The sequence below is a fragment of the Symsagittifera roscoffensis genome, chromosome 3 (genome assembly GCF_963678635.1).
Source record: "Symsagittifera roscoffensis chromosome 3, txSymRosc1.1, whole genome shotgun sequence".
NCBI lineage: Eukaryota > Metazoa > Xenacoelomorpha > Acoela > Convolutidae > Symsagittifera > Symsagittifera roscoffensis.
This window is the reverse complement of record NC_087064.1, coordinates 73,904,995-73,928,648: the sequence shown is the minus strand read 5'-3', so window position 1 is coordinate 73,928,648 and position 23,654 is coordinate 73,904,995. Positions and strand designations below refer to the sequence as shown.

General features: G+C 36.5%; 1 protein-coding gene across 2 annotated transcripts; it reads right to left on the bottom strand.

Annotated features, from left to right (window-relative positions):
* Window positions 1–3,420: 3,420 nt before the first annotated feature.
* LOC134842185 (uncharacterized) lies at window positions 3,421–19,531 on the bottom strand. 2 transcript variants are annotated; one of them, XM_063858403.1, is made up of 8 exons: window positions 19,438–19,456; window positions 18,979–19,243; window positions 13,121–13,644; window positions 12,172–12,297; window positions 7,758–7,928; window positions 6,215–6,426; window positions 5,135–5,484; window positions 3,421–4,631 (listed from the first exon to the last, which is right to left on the bottom strand). In XM_063858403.1, the coding sequence occupies exons 2-8, from the start codon at window positions 19,240–19,242 to the stop codon at window positions 4,479–4,481; spliced, it is 1,800 nt and encodes a 599-aa protein (XP_063714473.1). In that variant the 5' UTR covers window position 19,243; window positions 19,438–19,456; the 3' UTR covers window positions 3,421–4,478. The 2 variants fall into 2 exon arrangements, with proteins under 2 accessions (XP_063714473.1, XP_063714472.1); XM_063858402.1 differs by having other exon boundaries at window positions 18,979–19,531.
* Between the last annotated feature and the right edge of the window lie 4,123 nt (window positions 19,532–23,654).

The following is a 23,654-nucleotide window of genomic DNA, read 5'->3' as shown; positions in this document are numbered from 1 at the left end:
TTAAGTTATTCCATAGATTGAATCGCATCACAAAAAAGTGAAGTTTTCTACTTTTGAAGTTGCGAAAAGCCTAATCTTATCTAATCGAGCTATTAAAACTCTTAAGTTTTGAATATTTCAACTTATTTCAAAGGACAAATCGGTGTGCCGAAAGTTTGCTTAAGATCTCGAACACTTTTTAAAACTCAAGCTTCTGGCAAAACGATATGGTCTATGAAATAACTTGAAACACTTCTGAGCACGCTGTTCATTTGATGAAACCTTGAATTATCTCAAGTTTCCACAGAGCAAATCGATTGGCGAAAAGTTTATGTTTTTTTTAAGCAAGCTATGCAAGCAATGAAACATTAAAAATTTTCAAAACAATGCATAGTGCAAATCGGTTTGAAAACAGCTAGTTTTTCTAGCAAGAAGGTTGCTCTTTTTAGTTGGTTTGATTCAGAATGAAATCAAGCTAAGAACGCAAATTTCGGCAAAAAATGGACAGGCACTGTCTAGCCTTGAAAATGAATTGAGTTCATTTTGTCTAGAGAATTGAGTTTTTGCCAAAAACAATTCTAGAATATTCCAGACTTAAGAAAGATTGAAAGTTCTAGTACATTCTTAAGAATTTTTTAAACATTGCAATCGACAAAGCTAAAACATTGCGTTCAAATAATTATTGCGTCCACAGCGCATTCGGAGTTACATTTAATATATACTAGATCTATCATAATGAATCAGCCTAGTTTTGAAGCAAAAGCATACCGAGACAATAGAAAGTGACAGAATAAGGAATTTCAAATTTCGAAAAAAAAATGTAATTTAAACTTTTTGAAACTTTTTTCAAAAAATCGCAAAAAAGGCATTACCGAAATATACAAGGATTTGAGCAGTTGAAATTGGAGGCAAGATTCGCAATACGTGAGAGTACTATGATAGCCTCCAATTATAGGGTTGGGAATTTCAAATTTTGAAGAAAAAAAAATCGTTAATTTTTCTGAAATGTTTTTAAAAAATCACAAAAAACGTCATATCTCGAAAACTACAAGGATTTAAGCAGTCAAATTTAAAGGCAAGATTCGCATCTCATGAGAATACCCTGACAGCATCCGAAAACAGGGTAAAGATTTTCAAACTTTGAATACAAAGTTCAAATCAATTTTTCTGAAAAACGTGATATCTCGAAAGCTACAAGGATTTGAGTCGTCTCATTTGGAGGCAAGATTTGCAATCCTTGAGAGTACTCTGACAGCACCCAACTACCGGGACTGGAAATTCATGTTCTTGTAATTTGAGTGTTCTGAATTGAAAAAAAGATCCAAAAAATAAAACAAAATCCAGATAAAGATAAGGAGAGATTGGAACAGCCGTTTGACAGTAGTAGTATTTTGAACTAAATCGTCAAAACCAAATTCAAAGTTGAAAAATTAGGAGACGGGTAGACAGACAATCAAATAAAATTAAAAAAGCAGGTATTCAGACAGACTTAATTTGGTCTCGAAAAAAATAACTGAAAAATTGATGACCTTGCGGAAAATTAGGAGACGGGTAGACAGACATAATCAAATTAATTAAAAAAGCAGGTATTCAGACAGACAGACAGACTTAATTTGGCCTCGAAAAAACTACTGAAAAATTGATGATCTTGCGGAAAACTAACTGAAATTTTTCTTAAGCATTGCAATATATGATAAAGCTTAAACATGAAAAAACTCTTTCGTTAAACATGCAAAATTATCAAGCTTAACCATGGGAGATATCTGTCACTAGCATTTAAATATAGTATATAGATTGGCTGAAAAATTTGCTATAACAGTCCCAAGTACAGTTTTTCTTCAGTTTTGTAAGTAAAATAAAAAAATTATAGATTAATTTTGTCGTAGTCTGAAAATTGTCATTCCCCTCTGGAAAATTGAAAACTTATGATACCAGCTTATTTTAATTCAGACTATCTAAATACTCAAATAAATGAATATTGTCGTACAAAAAAACTGGCTCCGAAGATACACATGAAGCTATTTTTTTTTGAAAAATGTTTTTTTTTCTACGAAAGCTTTAATAAATTTTACAAAATAAATTTGCGATCGTTTTAACAAATAAAAGAATTAAATTCAAATTTAAGACAATTTTCATTAGCATTATATTGTAGATATCCCGCACCGAAGTTCCATGGATAATAATCGATTATATTGAATTTTCGTGGTCTGTCTCAATAAATTTTGATAATAATCGATTATAATCGATTAAAAATGGATTATAATGAAGCTATTTTTCTAATCAATGAAATCCAATATAATCGATTATAATTGATTATAATCAATTATTTTTGAAAGAAAATGAAACTTGCTTTCGAGGCAAAATAACCCATTATAATCAATTATAATCGATTGTAATGAATTTTTCCGAGAGAATAGTCATGGTATATACAATTTTTTCTCAAAGTTATCGCATTTCCTGTTTAGTGCAGTTGCTACGTATTAGGTTTTTAGGCTTCATAAAATGTTGCATTCCACTTTTCAATCTTTATTATTTGGTCTTTTATACATCGTTTACCCCTTGCCTGTTTAACTGGAAGAAAAAAATAACGATAGGCTGAAGTTGCCTGAAAAAGTAAAAACGGCGTTAATGTATGACAGTTTGTACATCAAACTAGGGACCCAGCTTAAGCAGTGTAAGTTTTCTAGAATTTGCTGTACTTGAAATGCGTAATTTTCAAATTTTCAGAATTTGTCTTATACCCAGAATCCCAGAATTGTCTTATACCCAGAATAAGTGTTTTTCTTCTTAAATAAGGTGTTAGCCGTTCATACAAAGAAAATGCCTGCCAAAAGTTTTATCAATTAAACTTAATATCATATGTGGCAGGGAAATTTTTTGTAAAACTTAAATAGTTCATAAAAAAAGTCTTTTTATAAGGCCATGCTGGTTTTGCTTCACAAACATGATGTGACCGTTTGTGCAGAAAAAACCTGTGCACCATGTTTTTTCAATTAAATTATAAACGTGAATCGGTGGGCAGTTTTTTCGGGAAATTTTCAAAAAATAATGGAAAACTCCAAACTCTGTAGTTTCTCCCCACTTCCAATGGTCGCAACAGGGGTGGATTTAGGGGGGGCGGAGAGGGGGGTTGCGGACGCCTTCTCTTAGGGATTCGACCCCCTACCGACCCAAAGTGTCCCCCCCCTTTGGTACTTTTTAAGAAATCCATTTTTGGCCAACTGAACCTAAATTTTTTCTAAAGGCACCTTCGACGTCAATATATACTAACTTTGAGGGGGAGCGCACGCTAAAAAAAACGCGATTTTTAATCAAAATTTTCCAAAAAGTGCCTAAAAACGTTTTTTTTTTGTAGAACGTTTTCGGTTTAAACGTTCTCCTGAAAAGCTGCTTTATTATGGGATCTACTTAACAACGCCTCCGCTCTATGGTATCCACCCCTACAAATAAATACAGTTAATTAGCACTGACCTTCTGAGAAATTTAATGAGAAATGAGAATTCTAATTTTGCTGCATTCTGATTGGTCGAAAAATCGAATCTTGTTAACTATTTTCCCCTTAGTGAAATAGGGATAGAAATAGTTAACAAGGTACAAAATTCGCAATGCTTAACTGTTCAATTCTTTTTTTTTATAGGTGGGGCGGTATTCGTTACAAGGTACCATAGGGGGGAAATAGTCTTTCTTGAAATGGGTGGAGATCAGGGGCGGATTTAGGGCCCACCCTCAGCGATTCGACCCCCTGCCGACCCAAAGGGTCCTCCCTTAAGTACTTTTTAAGAAATTCATTTTTGGTGACTGACCCTAAAATTTTCTTTCAAAAATTTGCCTGCTGCGCATAAAATTTGGCCAAATTACTGTCTTTTTAAGGCTTTAGAAGAGCTCGGAAAATCTATTTTGTCGAAATAAAAAAAAATTTGTCAAAATGTTCTAATTTTTTTTTGAAAGTTCGTCCCCCCCCTCGAGAAAAACCTAGATTCGGCCCTGGGTTGGAACAAATTTTTTTTCACTTTTTACGATCAAAGTCAAATAAAACTGAACTTCATAAGAATTTTTTTTCTTCTTGTTCAAAATTGTTTCTTCGGAATGCACCAAAGGCAACGGATTTGGTGTCAGTCTTGGATTTATACCAAAAAATCCTGGTGGAAAATGCAGCCCTGTATAGTTCCTCTACACCTAAATATGTCGTTTTTAGGAGGAAAAAAATAACGAACACCCGCTCAGGATTCGAAATATTTGATCTTTTTAACTATTTCATCCCATGTTTACCTTGTAACGAATTGGCGCCCTGATAAAGAAAGAGTTGAACTTGTTGAGCAAATACGATTTTTGCACCTTGTAACGAATTTGTCCCCTTTTTGCAAAAAGGGGGCGAATAGTTAACAAGATCCGAAATATATTATCTCGATATGAAACATATTGTTAGTTATACATGTAGTAATATATGTTGTTCTGATTGTTTTTTTTTGTGTTTTAATTCGTGCGGTTTTGTTGAGTGATCAGAAAATGAGGCACTGGTTGGTGTGGTGGTCTATCACTGCCAGCATCCCATCTGCAGTCAAGGCAATGGAGGTGACGTCATCGCCCTCCTCTACCGGGAATATGTGCGTGATCAGCATCATGTCACGCGTGAACATCTGCACTCGCCCATTCTAAAACAGATGCACTTATAATAGAGGTCTCATTTGGAGAAGGAAATCAACAGTCGTACCATAAGTCCAATCTGCCCTGATGATAATCATAATTAAAACGGATCTCATTGTTTATTTCTGCCCTAAGGTACCTAGTACCGAATTGCCAACCCTATACAGAAGTAATTCAATGGTTAAGCATATGAGATTTTTGCATCTAGTAACGAATCTTCACCTTTTGCAAAGGTGCCCCCCCCCCACCTTTGCAAAATGGGGAGATTTGTTACTAGGTACAGAACTCTCACATGCTTAACCATTGAATTGCTTCTGTATAAAGAGATCCTAATAAATTTATTTTCAAAAGCGAAAAGAATTTATGACTGAACTTATCACCAAATTGAGCAAACGCAGAAGGTGATTCGACCTGTTAAAATGCCGCTGATAACTTTCTGTTAAGTAGTAACTTATCTAAAATGCACGATAGTCTTATGTGTTTTTACGATTTCCTTCTTTAAGACTCTTACCTTAGAGTCAGCAATTGCAACATTTCCGTCTCCGTCTGAACAAATTGCGACTGGCCCGTTGAACCTGTTGGGTCCCCACCCACTGCCTCCAAAACAACCCAATTTCTGACCCCGCTTGTCCACAATGTAGACAAAGTCATGTCTAATGTCCCCCACAAGCAAAGTCTCGTCCATAGTCCAATGTATGGACCAGGGACATCCACAGTCGTCGTCGTTATATGTAATGCTTTCACGGGAAGATTCTGCATGATTAGAAATAAGACCTCGTTTGTCTTGATCGTTTGTTCCGATTTTGAATTTAAATAAGAATTGTCCGTTAAACCTGTCAAATGTCTTCACAGTTTCGTCACCTGAAGTAGTAAAATGCTATTTTTTACTCAACAAAAAAGAATTTCTTCTTTGGATAACCAAAAGTATTTTTCAATTCGGGTTTACCGACGCAATAAATCTATCTACCTTGTTTAAACGTCAATTGAAGTCAAGTGTTTCAAGAGGTTCTTAAAAATTTACCCCAGGGTTGAACCTAAGACTTTTTGGCGAAGGGGTGGATTTGCGTTGATTGATTTTCTGAACATTCTGAAAGCACTAAAAAGCTTCTGATGTGCTCAAACAAATTCGGCGCCACAAGTTAATGGCTAAAAAACGATATATTTTTTTGGACTTTTTTTGAATTATTTGAGACAAAACATTGAGCTCTATTGTAAAAAAGAATATATTTCTAAAACTTTCGGCTAGTTGGTTAAGAAAATCCAAAAGATTCATGAGCTGCGTTGAACTGCTAAGATCCCGGGGAGAAAGATTACTCAGTTCCCCCGCTTAAACCCGCCCCTGATTGAAAACATTATTTGATAGTTTTACATTTTTTTTGTAGATTTGATTTGAAAAAAAAAACTTAGTATATAAAAAACTTACAATCAGATTAGATTAGATGAATGAGAAGTCTCGCCTTTCGTTTTTATGATAGTCAATTTCAATGGAAGCCTTCCCCCTCCCTAAATACGTCGCTGCTGGAACACTCTCTTTTAAAATTTAAATTACAGGCTGAAACTCTCAAAAAAATCATAAAAATTATTATGTCACCTGCATCGCACACATACACCCACTCCGGACTGATGGCCAGTTTGCCAGGTCTGATCAACTCATGGCCTCTCTCAAGCCTCTCATTGGTCCATAGTTGTAGTGTATGGCCTGAGGTGAGGTCCACTTCCCTCACTGTCTGGTTGAAACTGTCCACCACCCACAGGTGGCAGTCATTGTTGGACAGCTGGATGTCTGTCACGAACGGCTCATTCCTACGAGAGCAAAACATTATCATAATATTTAACTAATTGAGTCAATTTACATCGGCACACTTGCACCCAGGAGAAAATTATCAAAACTTTGCACCCACATCGAATATGATCATAGTTTCATCTCATATTTTATGTGGGTGCAAAGTTTTGATGATTTTCTCCTGGGTGCAAGTATGCCGATGTAATTTGACTAAATTAATTAATAAGTATGGAAATGTTTTCTTCTCCAATCAGCATTTGATTCTCGAGTTAAGAATTTCGCTCACCCTGCTTAGCTCAACGACCATAGCTAAATTAGTTTCGATCTCGAGATCAAAACTAATTTAGCTCTGGTCGTTGAGCTAAGCAGATGGCGCAAAATTCTTAACTCGGGAATCAAATGCTGAATTTTAAGTCAATGATTAAGGCAATGGAATAGTTAATGAATTAATTGAATTTAAAAAAACTCGTCTTCAGATTTTGACAATATCCTAGATCCAAGCTTGATTTTAAAAAACTTTTAAATGAATAAAACCATTCTAAAATCCGTTTGGATTCTTAGAGTACAACAAAAAACTTCCCTAAAATTTCTAACGTCTTTTCTAAGTTTTTGTTTTCACGCAAATTGGATTTCACGCAACCCCGAATAATCAGCAGAATGGTTCAATCGTTAGGGCGATAGGCTTTTATGTAAGCTTTGAAAACTTAGATTTACTCCAAAAAATATTTAACGAAGTTTCATTTAGCGCTTTTTTGAGAGTAGAAATTTGAAGAAATCCAAAAAAACTGGAAAACTTAGAAAAAAATTGAATTTTTTCTGATTTTCTGTTTTTCTGTTCAGTTTTTGAAAAAAAACTAGTGAAATATGCGAATATGATTACCTTAAAACTACTTTTGAATATGCCAAAGTTCTGTGCATGAACTCAGATACTCTCATCACAACACGAGCAAAATCAAAAGTTTTTGAAAAAAACAGGCCGAAAAAAATGTGTTTTTGGGCACTTTTTGGAAAATTTCAACAAAAAAAGTCCCAATTTTTCGGCGCGCGCTCCCCCCCCCCCCCCCCCTCAAAATTAGTATATACTGGCGCTGAAGGCGCCTAAAGAAAAATTTTAGGGTCAGTCACCAAAAATGGATATCTCAAAATAGTACAAAGAGGGGACCCTTTGGGTCGGCAAGGGGTCGAATACCTGAGAGGGGAAGCGTACGCCTCCCTCCGCCCCTCCCTAAATCCGTCCCTGTGCGCGTGTTTCGGAACCGTAACTCGTTTCTAGGTACCGTAAGTGTAAGTGAGTGTATGTGGTGGGGGTGGGGGAGGGGTTATTTAAATAGAGCTGAATGATGTCTCTTACGGGAAGGTGTGTTCCTCTGAGACTAGTGGAAGTGCCCTCTGGTACCTCTGGTTGCAGTCGAACATCTTCAGTCTCCTGACGTCACTGTGATTGTCGGCCACAATGATCTCCCCATTGGCCAGGGCTGCCACACAGTCAGGCACTTCTGTCACTCTTAGACGGTAGTGGAATCTACAAAGAGGGATCAGACGTGGGAGACACCTACTTTTCCTTTCCCACCCAACATCATTTTAGTGCCATTTTATGACATCCTGGTTTGGCTGACTTAGTGGAAGCGTGCTGCTGCGGAAGCGTGCTATTGTGGTACGGCACAGCGTATTGCACTTAGCATTAATTTTTTCTGGCAGATTATGAATTATCAAGGTCGGGACACGTATTCCGAGCGCGTGACATTTGAATAAGTGAAGAGTTTTTACTTTCAACTGTGTTTATACGTCGAAAGATTACTGCAAACATAATTTGTGTAAACAGATCACAAAATTCATGTCTTTTTAAATATCTACCCACTCCTTTGCTAAAATCATTCGATCCGTTCAATATCCAGGTTTTTATATCAATTTAGGTTCAAAAATCTGCAAAGAAAATGGTATTAATCTCATATTTGGCTGTTTGGGGGACCATAGAGAATGGGGTCTCGTCAAAACTCTACCTTGAAACGTATATTTGGTGCTATGCAGTTAGAAGAAAGCCCTCTAGATATTCAAAAAGCTCCAACAATCATTGAACAGTTGAAAAATGCGAAACTTTCAGTGACGAACGCCTCTATTTTCGAATTCAAATCGTTAGAAAACCAAATAAAGGTTGGCCTTTAACAGCAGAAAACACTAAAGAGTTTTTAGTGAAAATTGTGCATGAAAACGAAGATAGCACTGATGCCAGACCCTCATTTTAGGTTAAGTCTACATTCATTGCAGAAAAGATTCAGTAAAAGACCCTTGAGCCACTCGCTAAAACAGCAAGCCTAAGTAAGACACCGATGAGGCAGACTTTTTTGAAAGATGAAGGAGTTCTATCGCTGATGACCTTATCCAAACGAAAGATATTACTGGCCTCATCTCTATGAAACAACTTGAAATCTGGCTCTTTCAGCTTTTGGTCGATGCTGATCAACCAGCCGATGTGAAACTGACAAACAATTGGAAGACATTTTATTATCTGAACCCAAGCCCATTGGGTTGAATTTTTCAGGAAGGTCCTTGACCGTAAATCTGGTAAAACCCCTATCAAAAATGATTAAGGATAAAAGATCTGAAATTACCAAAAACACATTTTTCACACTAAAATGGAAAGTTATTCAGAACAAAACAAAAAAACACATTTCTGTTACGCTATAATAAATTACTAATTGAAAAATTTAACGCAAACAGATTTCTTCAAAACCTATCAGTTGGAAAATTCTAAGCAAGAGAGCCCATCAGCAGTCATCATTGTCGTCGGACCATAACAACTTGTGCCCGCCAAACACCGCATATAGACGAGACTTGACAGCAACTTCCAAACAAACTCCCCTTTTTCAACACATCAACTTGAATTTTCAAAGGATAGTGACCAAAACCGTACCAGTTGTTGAATCGACCGTATCTTCGTTCAGCTCAGGCGAGTTCCTTCCTCCCCCGTTTCAAAGTTTGTCACTTTTCGACCAGTGAGTGGATGTACCAGCACATAATCAGAAGAAGTCAAAAACGCCAAAGCCAGAAAAGCATACCGATATCCTCGGAACAAGACAAGCCGACCGCCTCTCATACCGGTTTCAAAACCCTTAGTGTCTTCTTCCAACAAGTCGTCAGATCAGGTCAAAGACGACGAATAAGACAACGTTTTGGCGGTTTCTTCGAGAGCATCTGGACGCAACAAGCTTCAAACGCTATGTTTCGGTAGCCCGGCCAAGCACGCTATCAAAGCAGTCGACGAAACTCCACCTCAACACTCTTCTCTGAAAACCATCCCAGTGTCTGCAGGCAAGCTCCAAAAATCTCTTGGGAAGAAACATTTAAAAGAAGACGTCAAAACCTTGAACTGCTTAGAATCCTTTTGAAGCTTCATTTGTGATATTTAGAGCTAATTTATTTCTGTTTTTCCTGCCTATGAAAACTAATAAAATAAGTCTATGAAAAAATACTAATACAAATTTCCTACCTTTCGATAAAATGATGTCATCGACTTTTCAATGAACTTTTTGCTTGTTTTGTCATAAAAGTCAGCGTATCGCACTAAAAAAAAATTTGTCAAAAAAGCTAATCATACAAATTCCATATATGGAAATTGTATCAATACCATTTTTTGGATGGCGACAACAAAATTTTTTCGAAATAATATTGAAATTGCCCCATATATTTTTTGTTTTTTTTTCAACTGCAAATCGAATTTAGTACTCAAAAAACATTTTACAAAAAAAGAAATTTGCATGCAAGTTGTATATTTTTTGTCTGCATAACGTAATCCTGGATACAAAAAATTTGGATTTTTATTCCATTTTTCTAGAAAACTTTTTCAAACAGGCTAGAAACTCCTGCTTTTTTTGCATGGCATGTTTATATGTGCCTTGATCAAGGTCTGATAATTTAAAAATTAATCATCTTTGAATTTCTGCCAAAATTTAAAAGATTGATGCTTTCAATATATGATTTGTGAAGAGTACACACACTTCCCTACTTCAGGTCGTTTCCAATACGTTGTAAATGCAAGACGATCAAACCTTTGGTGACTCTAGTTTTGAGTAAACCATAGTTTTTGTCACTTGTGTTCGGTCGGGAACACACACCAAAAATTTTGAGAAATAAAATTTTAAAAAAAATCATTTTTTTTTGGTTTATGGAAAAACGCTAGTCGTACAATTTCCATATATAAAAAATGACTAGCCATAGACTTTTCATGCAGTTTTCTGTACTTATAGAATTGCATGAAAAGTGTATGAATAGCAATTTTCTATAAGACAATGATTTCAGGGTTTCTCAGCAAAGTTTTGTTTGTTCTAGCCGCTTCCTTTCGAAGTCTTCCAATAATTTCAAGTTATACTAATTGAGTTATTGCATTGTGGTCCTGGTAAAGGTCGATCTGATGAAAGGTCGGTCTGGTAAAAGACTTAGCCCCTTTCTTAGCATGAGCAGTTTTAATTAGATTGAAAGAGTCTCAAAACCGGGACAGGTATTGCCAGCTCAACATTTGAACGAGTGAAAAGTGTTCACTCTCACATGAGTACGTTGAAAGAATACTGCAATTTTTTTCGTCTTTTTTACTACTAAAATTGCTCTTAAACGTGATGCTGCTGCCTGCGGCCATAAAAAATCCGATGGGTTTTGGCCTAGATGAAAAACCTAATTTTAAAAAAACTGTAGATCATACCCTGCACCCATTTATGTAAAAAACATCAAACTTATGGTTTAAATTGTTGTCAGTAAACTGTAATTTAAATGCCATTGAGCCGTCTGCTTGAAAATTTTGGATCAACCGTACAATCTCCCCCCTAAGTGGCCTATCGTAGAATGCCTTATCCAAGCATGTAGTGAAAAATAATTCTGTTTAAAATATGCATTTCGTACAACCGCGCAAATAAAACTGAATTGTAAGGTTGATTGAAAATTCTGACACCAAACTCTTACAATTAAACGAATAAACCAGCACATTACTTCAGATATTTCCTGGAAAAAAGGATAGCCTTAAAATAGCAACTGCGTACATTAAAAAGCTACCTTTGCGGTTTTTTTAAAAGCGATTTTCTTTTAAAAAATCAAATTATTTTTTTTAGATTGGCCAAATTGATATCCCGAGCTCACTCAAATCGCTACAAAGACCATTTTTTGGCAAAATTTTCCAAGCCGTAGACGAATTTTTGAATTAAAAACAGGCCACAAATAGCACATTTTGGAAAAAAAATGCGACCAAAAAATTTAGGTTTTTTGTTTTAGGCACTTTCCGGGAAAAGCTTAGACCAAAAATTCGCGTTTTTTTTGGCGCGCGCTCCTCCCTTCCCCCATTTCGGCCGTCACGGTGTCGAATCTTTGAGAAGGGGATCCGTCCCACATAAACCCGCCACCGTTTGAAGTATTTTTTTTTTGAAATCTGAGAATAATTAAGAGAAAAATGCGGAATTGACTAAAAAAAAATAATTGACTTCCAGGGTTTTCTTTCCTAGCCCCTCCCACCCGTGATTTTTCATAATTAATTTTTCGGTTGGCATTATTGATTAATACGGAAGTTGACATGCTGACCAATTAGGCTATGACCTACATATTTAGTCCTCACACCTGACCTTGTAAGTTAGCTCGTTACAGCATAAAATTGATAGCTTATGTGAGGTGGGGGAACGGATATCAACACACTCTAAATAAAAGGACCAGTGATTGGTTAATAAAATACAAAAAAGGGGGAGAGGGAGGGATGAGGGCAGATATAGTGTTGGTTTTGCAGGTGTTACCTGGATAGTACTCCCAGACTGTTGATTGCAAGATAGTGACTGGTGAGGATGCTCCTCTGGTCAGAGTGTCCGGAAAGTTTGCCGTTGATGAACACGCCCACTGAAGTGTTGCTGGCAGAGCACCTCCTAAGTTACACACCAAGGATACACCGAGAGGGGAAAAAGGGGATTGGGCAGAAAATCACGAGAAAAAATGAAGTTAGAAAAATTCTAAAGAGGCGAAGATCTTTGATTTTTGCGATGGGAGCTGAGTACTTTTTAGAGCAGTTTTACTAGGCTTTGACCAAAAAATTGCATTTTATGATGGCGTTTTTCTAAAATCGATTTAAATTATTTTCCGATTTCTCCCAAAATGGTTAAAATAAAACACTACTTTTTGAAAATATTAATGAAAGAATCCAGAATTTTGGTGTTTCGAAGCTTTTGGTTTTAATCAATGAGTATCCACCGGCTATTTGAAGTGTCTGCTCAACCTCATGTTTTGACAGGGACGTGTGAAGTTGATATATCGCTTGTGAAAAAGAAGTTCCGCTTTTCATTTATTGAAAACTCACTACGGGTCAAGGTGTCCCAGCCCTAAAAAATCCTTAGAAGCTTTATCAGTAAAAATAAAAAACTAAAAGTAATTTTGAAACTTTTACTAATTAGCTCAATTTATAAAAGTATCTCAATGATTATTTTCTGACTCGAAAGTAAGTAATCTTAGAAAATTAGCTGCAATTTTTTGAGCATGAGCTGCATATCATGAAATTCACTGCCAAAACATTTATGGAATCAATTAATATTCCCTCAAATTCGTTTGAACTTGGTTTTGAGTTGAAATCGAAATTTCAGCATAACAAAATTGACAATTTTACACGCTTCTATAATCAAATTAAACGCTGGACCAGACGATCTTTATTTGAACAAAATTTCGTTCGAATGTTTAAACTGAAATGAAGTGATCTACCTGTTTTCGTTGTCGTCATTTGCGTTGCTGAAAATCATTTTGGTCGGAGACGACCTGCCCAAACTGTGCCTCCTCTGCAGCAGATTTGCGATGTTCGGGGATCTGTTTCGCAGCTCGGCGGGGATCTCAGGAATCTCATCATCTTCGTCTGTTTCGTTTCCGTCAACCGTCACTGAAGATTCGTGATTTTCATTACCGCCTTCACTTTCAACTACTTCCTGCGACGACATCATTGCGTCATCTGATGTAACATGAGTCTTGACGTCGGTTGCGTCATTTCTGGTATAACTTTCATGGTGATTTGATGCATTTGAAGTTGCATCATCGATTGAGTAACCTGTTCTCTGATTTGCTGAATTATCCGTTCCACCATCGAGTAAATGATTGATTAAAACATCAGATGCGGCGAACGGATTCTCATCTGCGCGATTTGATGGTTGCTTTTCTTGAATGCAGAAACTTGTGTCGGTAGTCAAGACTGATTCCAAGTCTAGCTCCTTGGGTCGATTGAGACCACTTTCACCCTACAGAAATAATTGTGAGGTAGATAAACAACAAAGAGTTGCTCACTTCATAATTAAAATTAAAAAAAAAAACACCCAAGTTTGCGTATATGAAGAAAATGAAACCAAATTTCTAACATTTCGAGATTATTAGTCGAGGGCTACCCTTGCTTGGGTTATTAGTTCAGGGCTGCACCGTTTTTAAGCATCCATCTGGCGACTCTATGACCATAAGCCCCCCTTTTCTACTCTATACAGCACAGGAGAGATCTACTGATCTCTGAATTCAGTAGTTTCATAGACCGATCAGAACTGAACTGTCCGAGCGCTTGAAAGTCGAGCATTATCTAGACAGCGGTTCAAACACAGTCGTTAGCCGTATATACTTTTTTCTATATTCTACCATGTAGCGGTGACTACTCTATTTCAGTATTCATTTGACTTCAAATTTAAACCTGTGAGGGGCTACATATTTAGATGTCAATCAATTTAGTTGCTATCCATTATTATTTATATTCTTGAGAGTTCTCATGTTATGACTAAGTGTGAATTTGGTACCTGCCTGTCAATCAGTCTAGGTCTGTCTAGTCTGCTATGTGTTGACTTCTAGTTCAGTGTCTTATTTATGCGAACTAGAAACAAGTTGAATTCAATCTTCAACCGTATTGTTTTAACTAACCCTTGTTATGGCGCAGCCAGCGGATGGAGGGGGAAAACCCCCTTAGAATTGTGGCATTCTGGCATATTACCGGACTGGGGGATGTTGGTGGAAAACCGGGGGAAGAAGATGATCGCATGCTCATATCGAATCTGTATCTATGTCTAGGACACGAGGGACAGTGGGCCTTGCATAACCAGCATCCACACTTGATTATGGAAGAAATACGATACCCGAGACTCTTGGATACATGTGTAGCTCTTTTCCAGAAAGAGCGAAATGAAACTTGTGAGATGTACCAAATGTTGTCCAGGAAGCAAAAAGAGGGAGAGAGTTTAGAATCGTTCTACGCAGAGCTCAGCGGAATGGCTGCGAGATGCAACCTGGGTACCCAAGATCGGAAAATGGTGAGAGACATATTTATATTTAATATGCGGAATAGGGACGCACAGAACGAGCTGTGCCGGGAAACGGAAACCCCGGAGGAAGCACTACGGATCGCAATATCGTATGAAAGAGGCGACAAATACGCAAAGGCTTACAAGGGAAGTGCACCAGGTTCCACGGGAACGGCCTACACAACCGCAGGGGGTTCTCTACAGATCAAGGCGGAACCAATCAGTAATATTCGTGGATACAGGGGACGAGGAATACAAAGGGGACGGGGACAATACCAGAATCGGTGAGGAGGCCGAATGCAAGAACGTAGATGTTACAACTGTGATCAGCCGAATTTCACTCCAGAACACCGACAACGAGGCCCAGCAAGAGCCGTCACATGCAATTTCTGCAAAAAGGTCGGGCATTTTGATAAGACTTGTCGGGGAAAACAGCTGTCACGTGGGGACAACCAGTTGGACTAATCCAAGGGGACGAACCGTTCGACAAAGAGGATACTCCCTCGGATGATGTTGGGTCACAGAATGCTGCAAATTCATTAGGTTTTGTCAAGAGAGAACACCACAGCTGGTCATCGGAGAGTTCAGATGACTATATGGTTATGGCGATTAAACGTAGAAAGGAGACACTATTGAAAGTTGCCGGGCCTAAAAGTAAAATCTACATTAATGGACACCCAATGAGCATCTGGATTGACAGCGGATCACCGATATCCTTACTAACACTCGACGACTTGAAGAAAACAGTGGGAAGAACAGGAATCAACTTGAAACAAGACAACATGGAAGATGACGAATTTCGGGACTACAGCCACAATCGGATCAAAATGTGGGGGGAATGGAGGTTGAGTTAGCATCAAACGGCTGGAAGACGAGAGCGGAAGTTAGAGTCATCGGAAGGTCCAGACCATCAATCGTGGGACGTGACCTGATGGGGAAACTCGGGCTACAGTTGATGCAAGCAGATCCAAGGGGAGCAGTGATGAATATCCAAGGAATGGAAAACAGTACATGTGAGAAGGAAATGGACCCCTGGCAACAATATTTTAGCCAGCTATTCCCAAAATTTTCACTAGGATTGGAAAAATTAGAAATTACAAGGTCCAAGCGGAGTTTTTCGAAAATCTCGTACCGGTGCAGCAAAAGGGCCGGAGAGTGCCGGTAACGCTCCAAGACAAAGTGGATGAAGAGATCGATAAGCTACTGGCCCAAATTACATAGAAAAATTAAAGGAATGTTCGGGTCGATATTTTGTTTCTCCGATTGTTATCACCGTGAAAAAGGACGGGTCCGTGAAATTAGCGTTGGAATCTCGGGAACTCAATCAACAGGTGCACAAAATCATGTACCAAATGCCCAACATAGAAGAACTTGTAGATACAATAGGACAACTTATTTCCGAGAAAAAACAAAGGGAGGTGTGCTTTACCACAATGGATTTAACGTACGCGTATGGACAACTACCACCCAGTGAAGAAACAAGTGTAAATTGTAATTTCTCATTGGTGGCCGGACGGTCGAAAGGAACGTACCGATTTCGAACAGGTTTTTACGGGCTAACGTCGATGCCAGCAGAGTTCCAACGGGTAATGGACACAATTTTAAACAAATTCCCTCAAGCGAACGCTTTCGTTGATGATATTTTGGTTACAACCAAGGGAACAGAGGTGGAACACATATCCTTGGTTGAAAACATCCTTCGAAAATTGAATCGCGAAATTATCTCACTAAAACTACCTATGTGCGAGTTCGCAAAGCGAGAATGCGAATGGCTCGGCCATCGTATAACAGAAACGGGAGTGACGCCTTTGAAATGTAAAACGACGCCGATCGATGCTTTAGCGGCTCTTAAAACAGTTAGGTTGTAATTTGCGAGTCTAAACATACCATCAAGCTGAAAAATGGGTCTGTGCTTAGGAAAAGTGCCGTGGCAGTAAAACCGAAGAAGACCCTGCCAAAGAAACGAAAGCCGGCCACACTCAAAGAAATGCTCGCAAGTGCGAAAAAAGGGGCAATAGAAAGCCCAAAGTCAAAGCGGCCTAAAGCAAAACAGCCAGCACCTATAGCCACAAATCAATCTGAAAGCTCGGACAGCGATGATTACCAGCCATTAAAAACTTTACCAGCACGACTACCACTCGATATTTCTGAAAGGCAGGAAGCAATTGCGGCGAGACAAGGACCAAGTGGCAGAACAAATCAGGAGGAACACGGAACGGGAACGGGGGTGAGAGCTAAACCTACAAAAGTGAAACGAGGAAAAGGGAATCAGGACAGACCGGCGTTAGTTGCAAGAGAGTGTCCTACAAACAGCAGCCAAGAGGAAGAAGGAGAATCAGGTAGCCAAAGCAAAAGCTCGGGAACACGAAAGAGCACAAGAAGAAGGAAGCCAGTCGACAAAATGGGAGGAGTGATGATAGACAATATCCAAGGGGCGGAGAAAAAGTGGAATTATCCAGGGGAAGGGAACAAGTAGACCTTAAAACTCATTAAAACTCATAACTCATGGATAGGGATGGCCATAAGCCTAAAAATTCAAAGTTAAAGTTCTGATGCGTTAGTTACGGCGGCAGGTTGAAAGGTCACTACTTATTATATTAACTTTAAATTACTATGTATTTAAATTTTACATCTGTACGGAAATGTGAGGGCTACATATTTAGATGTCAATCAATTTAGTTGCCATCCATCTTTATTTATATTCTTGAGAGTTCTCATATTATGACTAAGTGTGAATTTGGTACCTGCCTGTCAATCAGTCTAGGTCTGTCTAGTCTGCTATGTGTTGACCTCTAGTTCAGTGTCCTATTTATGCGAACTAGAAACAAGTTGTATTCAATCTTCAACCGTATTGTTTTAACTAACCCTTGTTAAACCAATTTGACTAAAAACAATTGAAAGGTAAAGAAAACACAATCATTAGCTGACAAAAAGTAAAATTTGTAATGAAGTTTTCTAACCCCAATTTCATTTCTTGGTATTGGAAAGGGACTAAAAATAAGCTTGAATCAGTAGTAAGGTCTTCAATTGACTAATGTTAGTTTTGCAAAAAAAAGAAAATAACTAACAAAAACTTTCGACAATTTGTGATTCAGAAATGATTTTTATCAGCTTGACCAGTCAATGAAGCTCTCCGCTTGCTTGATGTAATTTTTAAATGGTTTTCTTGCCGATGAGAAAGTATTTAGAAAAAATTTAATGCTGACTGAATCTAGATTCAAACGCTTTAATTGGTGTGATGACAATCAAACCCATCTAGATTTTGCTTGGATACACAAGCTGCCAAAAAAAATGATAAGAAAACGAACACGAAAACCCCACTTCACGATTAAACGACCCACTTGTTAAAAAAAGTTTATTGGTTCTAGTTTTTTTTTCTTCTAGTTTTCTCACGCAAATTGTGTACCAAAACAAAACTTAGATAGTCTTGATTGTCATACCATAATACAGCACTTGAGTCGTGATTCAATTGAAATTCAAATATTTCAAAATACTTTCTTACGCTACGTTTATTGAACTAATAAAAAAATTGATCAGTAGAAAAGCATCATTGAAAAAGTTTGAGCGAAATAATTTATCAAACAGTTTTCGAATGGTTTTGAACAAATTTTTGTACTCCGCACTTCCCATTTTGACTGCAACATACTTCAATGAAAAAAATTTTCGAAGTTAATTTAGTTATGAAAACTGATAGTCCTAATGAGCTGTATTTCGGAAAAGTTTTTTGCTCGAGTTTCCTTTTATTTTTTGTAACTTTTGAGAAAAACCCAAAAAAAAGTATTATAAATTTACTTTTTAAGTTCTGATCAACACAAAATTTGAAAGAGAAGCTGTCTGGGAATTTCACATGATTTGAAGGTAAACGCGTTTGCAGCACACGAAAACGTTTGCGTGACATGCAATTTTTACCGATGTTAACTCTCGCTGACGAGCCATATTTTTGAAGAAGAATTATAATAAAGAAAAATAAATAATAAAAGAAAAATAAATAATAAAAAGCGCGACTAAATAATAATAATTTTACTGGCATCCGATTTATTTTATTTTAATCTCGAATTCAGTCATCGCGTAAAAATGTTGCTGGCTTTTTTGCAGGTTTTATTCACCAACTTGGCATTGGAATGAATTCTCAAAAAGTTTTTGCTTTCTGTCTATACCTTTTATATTTATTTTATTTTTTAAAATAAATTTTCAAACTTTTATGCCAGTAATTGAAGTGTTTAATCTTTTATAACTCTACTTGAAATTTTCAAAAACCTGACTTAATACTTCTTTTCCATATATTCGATTAAGACTTACTTGTTTGTTTGACTGTTCACTTCGAGAAATTGTTTGCTCCAAACTGGTTCCGTCATCATCAATGTCCAATCCGCGATAACCAACATCATCAACAGCATCGTTAAAGTTAGAGTTGTTTTCAGACGAATGTTCCAGCTGACCTTCAAGACTTTCAAGTTGCTTCTCGTGAGAACTCGGAGCCGGTTGTGTTTGAGAGGATCTGGGATCTTCTAAAATCGAGCTCATCAAACCATAAGTGTTGTCTTCTTGGGATTCTGCGTACATTCTAATTTAAAACGTTTGTTGTTAAAATCCAAAAGAGTAAAGCAAGTTAACTTAAAACTAAAAAGGAAAAAAGTTCACATAACTGTGATCTGTTATTTTGGTGCAAAAAGTAAAAGATCGTTTAGTTGGGTAAAAAAATATCAAATTATTTTTAATAACAGTTTATTGTCTGGTAAAACTAAAAATATAAATAACAAATGATCATTATGTATTGAAGTGATGCTGCGACCATTTGAGTTTTATGTTCACTATTTAATCAAAATTTACGCAGCTGGCCATAAACGTATAAGACGAGGCCTCTCACAATTTTTCGTTTAATTGAGCGTAAAACATGTGCTTCTAATTGAAATAATTGTTCACAAACTTCGATAAAACGCTCTTCAGTTATTGTGATAGATTCATTAAGTCTTTCAATAGCGGATTGTGAAGGGAGGGGGAGGGAAAGAGAGGGGGGGGGGGAGGGGTAAATGAGGGAGAGGGGAGATCGGGCACTTTTGAAGAAAGTTATTCAATGAAAATTATCATAAATTTGAAAATTATTTAATGACTCCAAATCTCAATACTGAACTTAAGAGAACCAGACAGCAAACACTTTAAGTTTTTGCTCTGTGCATATCGTAAGTTCACTTTCGTCTGCCTTTTGTGAACAATTGACGAAGCTTTCTTATTTCAAGTTTTCGCGTCTTGAGATTTCTCAACGGTTTAGCCTTTCTAAAAGTTTTGTTCAATTTATCTGAAAGATATTGATACAACCTGAGTTCCAGGAGCTACAATCGATTGTGTTTTGTCATGTAGCAGGAGACCCTTGTTAATCTCCCTTTGATTGTCATTAATCAAAAGTTTTCAAAAAGTCAGAAATCGTTAATGAATTATTCAAAAAAAAAACAGTTTTAAGTACATTTTCATGTATGGTCCAGTGTTCTTACATAGATACACGCTGAATTTTAAATATTACCAAATTGTTGGCATTATACTTCTGGTCCAACGAGTCTGAATTTAACCTAAAACTGCTTATGTAATTAACCTTGAAAAATTCGTACTTTAAATTTTCAGCAATAATTTAGCTGTTTCATCGCTAGGGACAATTGTACTTCATAGCTTTGAATCGTCAATGAAAAATTGCTAAATCATCAATGTTGGTGACCTTGAGAAAATTATTGGTCAAAAAATGATTTTATTAGGTAAATTAGATTTTACGATATGGCTTTTTACGCGCACAAATGAAAGAAAACTAATTTTTAACTACAAAATTTAGCGGTTTTAGTTTGCCCGGGTCGAAGTGCTAACTCAATAAATTGACCGTATCGGCCAAATGTGGGTATGTATCAACCGTGCTCGACCGAAAAAATTATGCTGCACAACCGTGCTCGACGCTAGCAAGATATGTTTTGATCCTGCTCAACTGGAAAGATTGTGCTCAACCGTGCTCGCCCAAGCGAGATATGTTTCGACACTCTAGACCGAATTTGTGTATGTTTTGACTTTGAATTATTCTTGGTTATCTACGTTTCAACATTATAGTTTATGTTTTTTGGTTAATATCTCAGAACTCTTTCAAAATTTATTTGGTTATTTGTAACTTAAATTTTTGTAAAACTGCAACAACTTTGATCTCATTTTTTTTGCATCTCTTGGACATTCCGGTTTCCTTATTCGTTAGAACAACCGTTTCCAGCTAAGACAAGACACCACCTGTAGAAAAAATAGTTAAAGCATCACCAAAATTTTGAGAACATAAAACTTCGGTTAAAGCAGGTGACTAGTACGTACATTTGGTACCATTATATAAGTTGGAAATTTTTTACTTTAAGTTTTCAGCTTTATAGTATGATGTTTCTTTGGCATCAAAAATTTGTTTTTTTTTCAGCTCTGAGTCATCGATGAGAAATGAGAAACAGCGAAAGCATCGCTGAAAAAAATTGGGCGTATTTTTTGATGAGCAATTGAAGTTGATGCTAAATTGTTGACATTATCGGTGACATTGAGCACATTGTCGGACAAAAAATGGTTTTATTAGGTTAGTTAGATTTTTCGATAACGCTTTTTACGCACTCAAATGAAAAATATATAGATATATATCTATCTATCTATCTATATATCGACCCGGGTAAACTAAAACTGCTAATTTTTTGTAGTTAAAATTGTCTTTCTTTCATTTGAGCGCGTAAAAAGCCATATCGAAAAACCTAATTTCCCTAATAAAATCATTTTTTTGACCAATAATTTTCTCAAGGTCACCAACATTGATGATTTAGCAATTTTTCATTGACGAATCAAAGCTATGAAGTACAATTTTCCCTTGAGATGAAACAAAGCTAAATTATTGCTAAAAATTTAAAGTACAAATTTTTCAAGGTTAATTATAGTGTATTAATGTACGAGCTGATCACCTCTTTTAACTGAAATCTTTTGTTTTCAAAGTTTTAGTGGTAAACTAAAAGTTTCTTCCGAGTGTTTTATTTTACCTGGAAACGGTTTTTCTGATTAATAGCTTGGCAAAATCTTCAAAAACTATCCCCATTTTAAACAAATTGACTAGAATAGACAAAAAAGAATCCGAGGCCTGTAAAAGTCATTGTGACGCTTTTAAAAGCATTTTTTTGGCAGAAGTATGATTTGTGCCGACTGATTTCTAGGTGTCACCGTTTTGAACGATTTTTTTTTAGAAATGTTTTACAGAGCAATCTGTTGTCCTGAAACAGCTGGGTTGTGAAAAAAAATCCCCAGCTGGAGCTCAGAATAAACAATCAACGTTCTCGTAACCAAAAACGGTAGTTATAGTGATGTGCCAAAAAAAATCGCATCCAATTTCAAGTATTGATTTTGACAAAGAATTTTACATTTTTTTTGCTTTCATCTGTATTCAATTTAAACAGTGTCTATCGATTTGATTTTGATGGGCCGAGTTTTTAGCTTAAGACTTCTCAACCTATTAATAGTGCGTCTATGGTGCTGTAATAACTTATTCACTAATCATAAAAAATCCAGGAATGAAAACTTTTTGTTGCAGTTAAAAACAGAAAAGATTCAACAACGTTCCCAGCGGTTCTACATCAATGTTTTTTCAGCGCTAAATCAGAAAAAAATTCTCATGCTCATGAACATAATGACGCTGAGCAGAGACTGAATCATTGATAAAAGTTTCTAGATGCCGGTTCTCCAAATTTGATCCCCCGTTAAAAAACCCATCTGAGACACTGATCAATTTGATCAAAAGTATGAATAAAAAATAGCACCATTTACCTTAAAGTTTTATTTGAAATTTTTTTTAGAAAAAAAAGATACCGCTTTTTGAAGTTTTGTGGTTTATTGCATCGATAATTTTTAAAATACTCTTTTAATATGCCTTCACTTTCATTGCAGAGCAATAATAAATTTTGGTTTTAAATAAAAATAAACAATTGGCTGAACTAATTTAATTAATTACTTGTTTTCTTCGCGAGTTTTTACCAAATTGCTCAATATTATTGCCGCATGAAAACGGAAAATGATAACTTATAAAAAGATAATATGATAATGAAACGTTTGAAAGAAACTGAATATGGAACGTTATGTCAATTTGCAATGCGGAAAAACTGTTACATCGTTTCGGAGATCTTCCAATAATTTCATAGAGTCTCCTTGATCGAGTTTCAGATTTCTTCCATATCCGACTATACCCATTTTAATCCGAACAAAAGTAGAACATGTGGGAAATGTACCCAAATCCATTCATCTTTGCTATCTTTAAAAACTCTCGAAGAACCTTGGTTAAAACTTAAAGAACATCATGGCTGTCTTGGCAAGTTCTTGCCAAAGACTATTGCAAGATATCAAAATTTCTCCAAGATAGTTCAAGGAAACTTGATAGAAGAAGCCAAAGATAACGTAATTTTTTAAAAAAGATTATTGACGATGTTCGAAGAAGAAGGGCGATGTTCCTTGCAAGATTTACTAAGATTTCAAAAGAGTTTTTTTTGAAGTTTAATTCAAGATTTTCTGAAAAAAAAAGAAATGAGAATTCTCCAGAACGCTTGGTTTTCAAACTCGATTGCACCCACTTAGTCAAGGTTACACAAAAAAATCATTTCCTCTGTTGAGCTGCCGGAGCCATTGTATAAGTTTCTTAGGGTGTATTCGTCTAGATTGGATGTTTAGATACCTTCAAAAATGCCGGAAAACTTTCAAAGTTTCTTTGCTTTCTTTGATAAAAGGAGTCTTTTTACTTATTCAGCCTGAACTTCTTAATTTTCCGATTTTATAATTTTTTATGTATAAATGCTGAGAAAAACAAATTGATAGCACTAATTGATTTGGTTATTACAAATGCGATTACTTTATTCTTAAACCGACCCCTAACAAGGCCGAATTTGAGCAGATATGAAATTGTTTTTCTCTGGACCTGTTTTTTTGTGTTTTTTCTCCACTGGGCA

What these genes read in the sequence shown, in the direction of transcription:
- LOC134842185 (XM_063858402.1), bottom strand. Translation starts at nt 19,242, where the DNA reads ATGTACGCAGAATCCCAAGAAGACAACACTTATGGTTTGATGAGCTCG. An exon ending in AGTCTGGGAGTACTATCCAG is followed by an intron (nt 7,929 to 12,171) that starts GTAACACCTGCA and finishes CCCTCTTTGTAG; the next exon opens with ATTCCACTACCGTCTAAGAG. An exon ending in GGTGTATGTGTGCGATGCAG is followed by an intron (nt 5,485 to 6,214) that starts GTGACATAATAA and finishes TTACTACTTCAG; the next exon opens with GTGACGAAACTGTGAAGACA.